Source organism: Tasmannia lanceolata, unplaced genomic scaffold (genome assembly GCF_043159265.1).
Source record: "Tasmannia lanceolata isolate RefF3 unplaced genomic scaffold, GAP_Taslan_0.1 ptg000013l, whole genome shotgun sequence".
In the NCBI taxonomy this organism is placed as follows: domain Eukaryota; kingdom Viridiplantae; phylum Streptophyta; class Magnoliopsida; order Canellales; family Winteraceae; genus Tasmannia; species Tasmannia lanceolata.
In genome coordinates this window covers 11225471-11236276 of record NW_027518690.1, presented here as the reverse complement: position 1 = coordinate 11236276, position 10806 = coordinate 11225471, and the positions used below count along the sequence as shown (strand labels likewise).

General features: G+C 39.6%; 1 protein-coding gene across 1 annotated transcript; it reads right to left on the bottom strand.

Annotated features, from left to right (window-relative positions):
• Positions 1-505: 505 nt before the first annotated feature.
• On the bottom strand, positions 506-3738 carry LOC143890962 (protein FAR1-RELATED SEQUENCE 5-like). Its single transcript, XM_077395629.1, has 4 exons — positions 1399-3738; positions 1226-1291; positions 638-879; positions 506-509 (listed from the first exon to the last, which is right to left on the bottom strand). Exons 1-4 carry the CDS (start codon positions 3736-3738, stop codon positions 506-508), a joined length of 2652 nt encoding a protein of 883 aa, XP_077251744.1.
• Between the last annotated feature and the right edge of the window lie 7068 nt (positions 3739-10806).

Sequence of the window (10806 nt, the reverse complement as noted above, 5' to 3'; positions counted from 1 at the left end):
GTCTAGGTGCAAAACATGGGTCCAATTGTTCCTAACTTGTCTGCATTGATGTGTAAAAACAAGCTTCTTCTAACCCATTTATACAATCCAGTTTGGAACTGACATGAAAGCTTAAGCGGTTCTGCACCAACCAGTATCAAACTTTTCAATGTAAGCTCTCATATATAGTTTTCACCTCCTTCTTTTGAGCCTCAACCTTTTGCCCCTACGTATTGAGGGATTGAAGTGATAATACGGATTTAAGTAGGATATAAGGAGATTTTCCATGTGCAACCAAAGGAAATGCAGAGCAAACGAGTAGCAAACCATGAGTCCATGAGAACCTCCCCATAATTAATCGGGTTTATATGAAAGTTGTGAACTGATTATGTGAAAGTTGTGAACTGATTATGTGAACCGTTTCAATCCTTTTTTTTCTCATGGTTGGGCATCATATAATTTCTCTTCTCCTTCAACCTGCGGACTTTGTTGGAAGTGAGCTTCAAAACCATTATTCCTTTCGTCACTACCTATCATGTCAACAAGTTACTCATGAACTAAGAGGATTATGAACGAGGAGAACACAATAAATTTTCCCAACGAGACTAGAATATTATTTTAATTTGAAAAAAAAAATTCAGCAGAAAACAAATAATACTTATCCAGCCAGAAAAAGTTTTTCATGGATGTTTCTTTTTTCCATTCACTACCGAATTCCGAAAAACGTAAAGATACTGGAAATGCTTTTCTTTCCTGTTTTCCACTATTCTCCAGACAACCAAACAGGCCATGATTTCCAAATCTGGAATACTGGAAAAACACTATACTGAAACAGGCAATGGAACCCTTAGTGAAGACCCTAAATCTCCTTCCATTCTTCGAATTACCTTTAGATGATCCCTGCACAAACAAAGCATTTAATACAAATTAGTGTTTTAGTGGGTTTAAGAGCCCCTACTTTTAATTAGATGGTTGCCAAATGTAATGCATCTGATAAATTCAAGTTAATTCAGACACACCAAGATAAAAAAAAAAAACAATACAAAATTCACACAGCTTCTGATTCCATAAAAGATGAACTCACCTCAGCCTAACTTGCAAGATTTAGCTTTTCTAGCATAAAAGATAGATCCAGATTAACATCTCTACGACAAAGGAAGAAAAGACAAATCAGTACAAATGTGCTCTTTGAAAATAGTCCTAATATGTCATAAAGATGCATGTAATATAGCTCATCGATCCTTACCTGATGAACTTCCTCCTCCTCATGTTCTTTCACTCCATCTGCTATGTCTTTTTCGGTTGTACTTGGCTATTCGACCAACCATAAAAGAAATGAATAAACATATTACTACTGTTTAACATGAGAGAAAGAAGATTCGAAACATCTTCAAATAAATACTAAGAACGAATCCAAACCTTGGGCATATTTTTACACGTTGTCGTATAATGACCTTTTCCTCCACACTTTTTACACGTCCGTTGTGGTTTTTGGGATTGAGAGTCCTCTATTGGAGACTTAAACCTTGTTGCGGTTTTTGGTCGTCCCTTTGTCTTCACGACATGTGGGTCATGAATAAATATCTGATTACCTTCCACCAAAAAATTAGATTGCACTTGACTGCCACTTGTTTCCACAATAGTTTCGTTGCCTTTGTTTAGTTCTTCACATTCCGCCACCCATAAATCAAGGTCTTCAGTCATCTTCTTGAAAATAGTCCTACTTCTCGGATGCTCATTTAGCACTCTTTGGATCCTTGATGTGATGCACCATTTCTCATATGCAGTAAGTTTGTTACTATCTCCTGTGCTTGTAGATTCGAAATGATTAACTTTATATCTAGCCCCAATCGTCCATCTATTTAACATATACTTATCTGGAATGGCTGCTAAACGCCTCTTCTCCATTATGCAAATGATGTGTTTGCATAAAATCCCATCTGTTTCGAACATAGCACACTCAGATGAAACATTTATACCGTCGGATACATGATAGACAACCTCGTACCACTTCCACTCCGGCTCATTACGCAAGCCTACCATGTATTTTGTCACGTATCCATCGTCACACACTAAATTTTCCCAACAATCGATGCTTCCCTTAAACTCTACTTGGAACTTGTCGAACATTGCCCTTGTATAACGCTTCACAGCATCTTCTTCCAATGTGCTCTTTGAAAGACATATAGCATGTGATGCCTTAGACCTGAAATCTTCTTCAGCTTCCTTTCTCCGCCGATCGACAAGAGCCTTGTCATATTGCACCACAAATTCCTGTAAAGTTGTACTCTGATTAACAAATCCATCAAAGAAAGAGTTAATGCTTTCGCTACGAGAACTAGATGTCATGCCAGCTGTGAATACATCTCGAAAATAAGCTGGAACCCAGTGCTCCCGTAACTCCCACATCTTACCTAACCAATGTCTTTCATCAATATTATATTTCTTCGCCAACTTTTCCCATTCCGTCTCACTATCGCTCCTGCTTCTCCTATAATACCAACGATTGTAATCTTTAGTAAACTCACTAGTTTCATCTCGCCTAGCTGAAACATGCTCCACTAGATGCCTATCAATATGCCACTTGCAAAAGCGATGACGAGTATTTGGGAAAACACGCCTAATTGCGTTTCGCATCGCAATATCCATGTCAGTTATAATACATCCTGGAGCTTGGTCGAACATGCATTTTAACCACTCTTCAAACAACCATATAAATGTTTCCTCCGTTTCATCTTCTAGGAGGGCACAACCCAAAAGTGTAGATTGTCTATGGTGGTTGACTCCTGTAAATGGGGCAAATGGCATTCGATACCGATTTGTTTTATATGTAACGTCAAATACAATCACGTCACTGAAGATTCGATATGTTTCTCTTGCCCTCGAATCCGTCCAAAATAATGACCTCAAGTTCCCATGAACATCTAACTCCATGGAAAAATAAAAATTCGGATCTTCTGCTCTTTTTTGTTGGAACTGTGCTGCTACTGTGACTGCTTCCTGTCCCATATTATTAGTCCTCTCTGCTCTCAATTGTCCTTTCACTTGACTTGGTGTGATAGCACTATCTAAACCATCGTTTGCAGCATTAATTGCCTTTGCAATGCCAGTAGGCCCAAACCCATCTCTACGAAGTGTGTTCATCAAATTCCTGGTAATATTTTTCTTGTGTAATGTATTGTGTGAATGGTGCACCCGTCTTTTAGGTGGAGATGTAAGATCATGACAATGATCCTCTATAAAGGTCCTCACTTCCCACTTCTCATCTTTTGTCGACTTAATCTCCATCTTCGCCTTACAACCCTCCCTTACAGTACGACGCCGCTTCACTTCCCTATCCGTCAGTATCTTCTCATTAATTTTTCTCCATCCTTCTCTATCACAAACATATCTCCTCCGTATAATATCTCCTGTTTCCATCGACTTATTAGTCTTGCATTTCCTTACTCCAAAGCCGGTCGTCAAGCCGTATAAATTATAAAATGCATATGCCTCTTCACAATTGTCAAAGAGTTGTCCTACAAAAGGTTTGTTAACTGTCATGCTCCCACCCTGATCCTTATTAGGTGTCTCGACGGTACCATTACATCCCTCCTCATTATCAATAGAAACTAAAGCATCCTGAGCTTCTTCCTCATCAACCAACATTACTTTATTCCCAACAGCTTCATAAAACCCATCAACTTGCGACCCCGTATCATCAAACGTAATTAACCTGTTTGTGTCGACCTCCTCAATTGATAGCCCCAACGGATCCATTGATTCTCAACAAGTTGAATACCCTTCAATGAAAGAAAAAAAGATATCACGACCAGATAAAAAGGAGAATATATAACACACATTATAGAAAAAATAGATAGACTGCCCTAAATAGACATTGAGCTATTTGACAGAAATGGAGGGATTTCATGAAAATGGCAAACAGGTTCTGCCTATATTAGTTGAAAAATCAGATATTATCTACCATACAAACAGGTTCTAGCAAACAAACAGGTTCTAGCTATTATCTAGCAAACAAATAGGTTTTATCAAACAAACAGGTTCTAGCTATTGTCTAACTAGTTGATCACAAATATTCTTTATTTTTTAGAACATCCCACTATCTACTACTGTACACATCCAAAAAATATTCTTTATTTAAAAGATATGAGAGATTAACTATTGATCACAAACCAAACAGCTTGTCAAAATATTATATCCTGTGAATATGTAGTTATACATATCAAACTCTGTCTCTATTCTCTAATCTAACTAGGATTAGGAAAAATTCTATCTCTATTCTCTAATCTAACTAGGATAAACTCTATCTCTAGAATAACTAGGACACTAATTTAAGCAAATTAACAATTCAAAAACCAGTAGGGAATCTAAAAATTCAATAAATTGTTCTACATAAGTGAGAGAGAGAGAGAGAGAGAGAGAGAGAGAGAGAGAGAGTATTAAACATCCCATGAGCAGAGCATTGAGTCTGTTGCCTTTATCAATCAGTACAAAGAGCAGAGCATTAAACCAAATAAAAAATATTCTTTATTTAAAAGATATGAGAGATTAACTATTGATCACAAACCAAACAGCTTGTCAAAATATTATATCAAAGGTAACACAAGCAATCCACATTCACTGTTGCCAAAAAACACACACAGATAGAGAGGGAGGGAGCCGGAGTTGGGTATTTGCATTAAATAAACCCCATATTCACAGGATCTTCCACTATAATTCGTATTATAAAAACCCCAAATGTCAAAACAAACCAGTAGGGAATCTAAAAACTCAATAAACTGTTCTACGAAGAAGCAAAAAATCCCAGTAGAATGAGGAAAACAAAACAAACAATGGAAAAAGAAGAAGATATTTGTGCTCCCTACCTCAAAGAAAGCTGCAGATTGAAAAAGAGAACCGTTGGAGAAGAAACCCTCGCGCGAATCGTAGGTAGATTGGGGCAGAGAAGAAACCCTCGTGCTCGGTGGAGAAAAAGTTGGGTTTTTTTGGGTTTGGATTCTTTGGAATGAGGCAGGGAAGACACGCCCTATTTCGTTGGGTTTTAAGGAGGCAGAGAAGAAAAGCCTATGTGATTCGTAGGTAGATTTCCTTAGAGAAGAAACCCTCGTGCTCGGTGGAGAAGAAGTTGGGTTTTTTTTGGGTTTCGATTCTCTGGAACGAGGGAGAGAAAACGCTCGTTGGGTTTTTTCTCCTTTTAATGAATGTACGGTCCAGATCATAGTGATCCGACGGTTTAAATGAAAAAATGCCTAATTTTTAAGTAGGGAGCACACGCCTTATTTACTCCGGGTGTACACTCTCTTTCCTCTATATATATATATATATATATATATATATATATATATATATATATATATATATATATATATATATATATATATTGCACTTTCTTTTAGCCATGATGAAATGAGCGACGGATGAATGGATGATTGAACAAAGATTTTCATAGTTTCTTCTCTTGTGTGGACATGATGTCTACTCCTTGGCAAGGTGTGATGCCTTGATCTTCCCTATGGTGTGATGCCTTAGGTTTTGTTTGGTGAGGTTCTAACCTTGCTTCTATCTCTTTCACGTTTCTTCTTTTTTTGGTTTCCTCTACAAAACAATCTGTTCGAGAACATAAAATATTCTTGCCCCTTGCCTGAAACCTCAAAACCATAGTTTTTTTTTCTTGTTTTACCCATCCCATCTCACCTTGAACTGTGTCACAAAATCTTTCTGAAAACCCTTGCATGCACTTTCCCGACCAATGTTTGCACCCTTCTAAACCCAAGGTTTAAATTTTCAATTTCGGCTCGAAACCGAAATTCGGTAATTAAAAAAAATCGGCCTTGTTCCAAAATTTTGGTTGAACCCAAAAAAAATTGGAAAAAATAGAAATGGCCGAAATTTTGGCCGAAATCTGGGCCAACATCGAGTCATGTACTTCCGGTGTCAGCCCTAGCCGAAATCTGAAATTTCAGCTCGAAATTTTAAACCAAGTCTTAACCTACCTGAAACCTAGTAAAAACATATTTCCAATTTAATGACAAATTTTAGGACCCAAACCCTTATTTTTACACATCTTTTTCACCTAACATCAGATTTGGTATCGGAGCGAAGCAACAATCCTTTCTTTGATCGTCCGGCATCAATGGGGGTGGGAGTAACTCTCTTTTTGATAGATTCCAAAGTTAGGGTTTAGGAGCAGGTTGAGGGGTTTTACATGAAAGGGAGAGCTAGGTTCAGTGGTGGGCCATAATAGGCTGGCCGATAGGAGAAAAGAGAGGGAAATAAGAGAGACGGTGTATGGCCAAAATAGGAGAAATGGGAGGGATTTTTTTTTTCAAAGATTTGTTATATCTGAAACTAGATGAAAACATTCGTAGTCGAGGATTTGGGCAAAGAAGTAGATTCAGTTGTGCTAGGGCTAACAATCAAAGTCACAAATATCGTTCTCGGGAATTTCTCGACAAGAGAAAATCTCAGGATATATTATCTTTTTTATATTTTCGGGTTTATATAGGAAAAAATGATACAAAAATTATTATTATTATATATATATATATAGAGAGAGAGAGAGAGAGAGAGAGGAGAGAGGGGGAGAGAGAGGAAAGGGTTCCTGCACACGAGTGCAGGTAAGGTTACCTGCACTTGAGTGCTTAAAACATGGTAGGCCCACATGTATTGGGTGATCCTAAGCATTCATCTGAAAGGCCCCATCATAGATGGGGTGTGTACCAAAAATCAGCTCCATTGGATCATCCTAACCGTTCCATATATGGTGGGGAAGGGTTAGGATGCGTCCATTTTCCCACCCACAAATGGACACCCTAAGATGATTCAATGGAATGGAGCTGATTTTTTGTACACACCCCATCCATGATGGGGCCTTTCAGATGAATGCTTAGGAACACCAAAAACATGTGGGCCCGAAGCAATATAAGGCGACGTCCGCAGTTATGATAGCTGCTAACATTAGCAGCAACCCTTTTCTCATATATATCTATATATATATATATATATATATATATATATAGAGAGAGAGAGAGAGAATAGTATTTCTGAGCTCGAGCTCAGATAGCTTATCTGAGCTCTAGCGTCAAAAACTCATGTGGGCCCATGCTTTTAGGGGGATCCAAAGCATTCATTTAAAAGTCCCTATCATGGATAGGGTGTGTACTAGGGGTGCAACTTGGGCGGGCTCAACCCAAACCTTCTTTCGGGGTGCCGTTCCACCTCGGAACCTCGATTCGGCGCTCCTTAGGAAGGAGCTTCCAGGGAGCGACTCCCAGAGAGCCAAGAACCGCTCTAATGACTCTCTCAGCCTGCTTCTATTACTCCATAAGTCCCACCATCACCAACTTCCTTACATCAAACCCCAACTCTTCAAAGCACTTCATTGGAGCAAGCATAAAGGCTTGTGCATTTTCAGAAGGCACGAGGAACGAGTGCACACAAATGAAGATACATATGAAAATGGTTAGAAACTATTATTTTTTGAGGTATTTGAACTTTGAAAGATATATAAAGAAAATATTACATACACGCTCCTATGGCGCTTCCAAACTTAGACTCTTCTAGACCCCACGCTTCCGCGCCCCCACTCCCGCCTCCGCCCGCGCACCTGCTTTGTGCTTCTAAGACCCGAACCCGACGGGTTCAACCCCGGAAAAAGTCGGGTTGGGTTGAGTTCAGGTCGGGTTCGGGTTCGGGTCGGGTTTTCTCAACCCGGGTTGAGTTCGGGTCGGGTTCAGGTTGAGGGCTTGGACAACTCGACCCGAGTGAACCCGACTTTTTTAATAGTTTTTTTAATTTTTTAAGCTAAAAATCTACGGTTGGGCCGGGTTGAAGTCGGGTTGGGTCGGGTTCAGGTTGGCAAAAAGGGTTCCTCGGGTCGGGTTTGGGTAGGCCTTAACCCGACCCAACTCGACGCGACCCGAGTTGCACCCCTAGTGCGTACCAAAAATCAGGTCCGTAGGATCATCCTAACCCTTCCATTTGCGGAGGGAAAAATGGACAGGTACTATTTCTCCACAAATCTGCCCATTTTTCCCTCCACAAATGGAAGGGTTAGGATGATCCAATGGAGTTGATTTTTTGTGGACACCCTATCCATGATAGGGGCTTCCAAATGAATGCTTTGGATCCCCCCCAACAATGTGGGCCCACACCTGTTTCTGAGCTCGAGCTCGGATAAGCTTATCTGAGCTCTAGCTCAAGAACACTTTATATATATATATATATGGGGAAAGTGATTGTGAGCAGCCCCTCATATAAGCTTATATGAGGTGACCGCTAAAAACATGGTGGGCCCACATTTTTGGGGTGATCCGAGCCGGTCATTTGATAGGCCCTGACGTAGATAAGGGTTGCCCAAAAAATCAGCTCCATAGAATCATCCCAACCCTTCGTACTGTGAAGGTGAAAGAGGGGAAAAATGAACAGGTAAGTGGGCAAATTTATACCTACCCATTTTCCCCTTTTTCACCTCCACAGTTTGAAGGGTTGGGATGATCCTATGTAGCTGATTTTTTGGGCACCCTCTATCTAAGTCAGGGCCTATCAAATGACCGGTTCGGATCACCCCAAAAATGTGGGCCCACCATGTTTTTAGCGATCAGCTCATATAAGCTTATATGAGGGGCCGCTCACAATCACTTTCCCCTATATATATATATATATATATATATATATATATATATATAGAGAGAGAGAGAGAGAGAGAGAGAGGAAACTGTTGGTGCGCTTAAGCTCACCAAGCTTATGGTGTGCTTAAGCGCCCAATCACATGGGTCCCACATTTTTTGTGGTGATCCAAACCATTCATTTGCAAGGCCCTATCGTAGATACGGGGTGTACCAAAAATCAGCTCCATAGGATGGGCAGATTTGTGGACAAACAATGTCTGTCCATTTTGACCTCCACAAATGGATGGGTTATGATGATTCTATGGAGCTGATTTTTGGTATACCCCCCATCTAAGTAAGGGCCTTTCAAATGAATGCTTTGGATCATCCTAACAAAGTGGGCCCCCATGTGATTGGGCGCTTAAGCGCACCATAAGCTTGGTGAGCTTAAGCACACCAACAGTTTCCTCATATATATATATATATATATATATATATATATATAGAGAATAGAGTTCCTAAGGTGTCACCTCATATAGCTTATATGAGGTGGCGCTTAAAAACATAAGGGGCCCACTTTGTTTGGATGATCCAAAGCATTCATTTGATACGCCCTCACATAGATAGGGTGTGCCCAAAAAATCAACTTCATAGGATCATCCTAACCCTTCCATTTGTGGAGGTTGAAATGGATGGGTATAAACCTCCATAAATCTGCCCATTTTTAACCTCCATAAATGAAAGGGTTAGGATGATCCTATGGACCTGATTTTTTGTAGGCACCATATCCATCTAAGGGCCTTTCAAATGAGTGGTTTGGATCACCCCAAAAATGTGGGCCCTTTATGTTTTGTGAGCACCACCTCATATAAGCTATATGAGGTGACACCTTAGGAACTCTATTCTCATATATATATATATATATATGAGAAGAGAAAAGAAGAGAATTTTTTGAATTTTTTGAAAATTCTATGAGAATTATACATCACTTTTTTTGACTTTTTTAAACAAATGCACCCATTCAACTCATATTTTCAATCCTACCCCCTCCTTTATGCTTTTTAACAAATGCACCCATTAAAGCCACATAATTTCAATCTTACCCCCCCTCCTTTATGGTTTTTTTAATAAAAAATCTATAGGGTGATGATCTTAACCATCCGATTTAAGAGGAATTATGGAAACCTCTATAGATTGGACGGCTAGGATCAGCCTATGGAAACAAATTTTGGGGCACAACCTATTTATGTTGTGTTCCATCACATGGACGGTTTGGATCAACCTATGACGTGGTCCGTACAATTCTTTGTCGGCCCGTGCATCGCACGGGGTTTTTTACTAGTATACATATATAGAGGAATGGAAACTAAGGGAATTATTTCAATTTCTCCCAAATATCTGTGAGAATTACACATCACTTTTTTTGACTTTTTTTAACAAAGGCACTCATTCAACCCACATATTTACAATCCTACCCCCTCCTTTATGCTTTCTAACAAAGGCACCTGTTAAAGCCACATAATTTCAATCCTACCCTCTCCTTTATGCTTTTTAACAAAGGCACCCATGAAAGCCACATAATTTCAATCTTACCCCCCTCCTTTATGCTTTTGTAATAAAAAATCTATAGGGTGATCTTAACCGTCCGATGTAAGAGGAACAACATATTATGGAAACCTCTATAGATTGGACGGCTATGATCAGCGTATGGAAATGATTTATGGGGCACAACCTGTTGATGTTGTGTTCCATCACATGGACGGTTTGGATCAACCTGTGATGTGGTCCGTATAGTTCTTGGGCCAGGTACGGGTCCAAGATTCGTGACCTGTAAATTTTCCCCGGTCATGTTGACCTGGCCCGTGTCACTCGAACCCTTACGGGTCGGTCAAACCATCCCATATTTTTCAAAATCTTTTTGATGGGCCCAAAAATTAATCTCTTCAAATCTTTGAACTGGTCTATCCCCCATAGTTGGTGGGCCCAAATATTAATTTCTTCAAATCTTTGAACGAGGTAGGCCCCACCTGAATTTTTCAAAATGAATTGTACGCACCACCCCATGATCCAAACCCTCCATTTGATAATCATAGCCCTCTGATCTAAAGAAAAACTGCATATTACGGAAACCTCTATAGATTGGAGAGTTGTGATCATCCAATGGAAATGATTTTTGGGGCACGACCTAATTACATTGTGGCCCATCAAATGAATGGTT

Excerpts from the sequence above, each read along its gene's own strand:
- LOC143890962 (XM_077395629.1), bottom strand. The coding sequence starts at position 3,738 with ATGGATCCGTTGGGGCTATCAATTGAGGAGGTCGACACAAACAGGTTA. Across the intron at positions 1,292-1,398 it reads CGTGTAAAAATATGCCCAAG|CCAAGTACAACCGAAAAAGA; the intron begins GTTTGGATTCGT and ends TTGGTCGAATAG. Across the intron at positions 880-1,225 it reads AGGAGGAGGAAGTTCATCAG|GGATCATCTAAAGGTAATTC; the intron begins GTAAGGATCGAT and ends TTGTTTGTGCAG.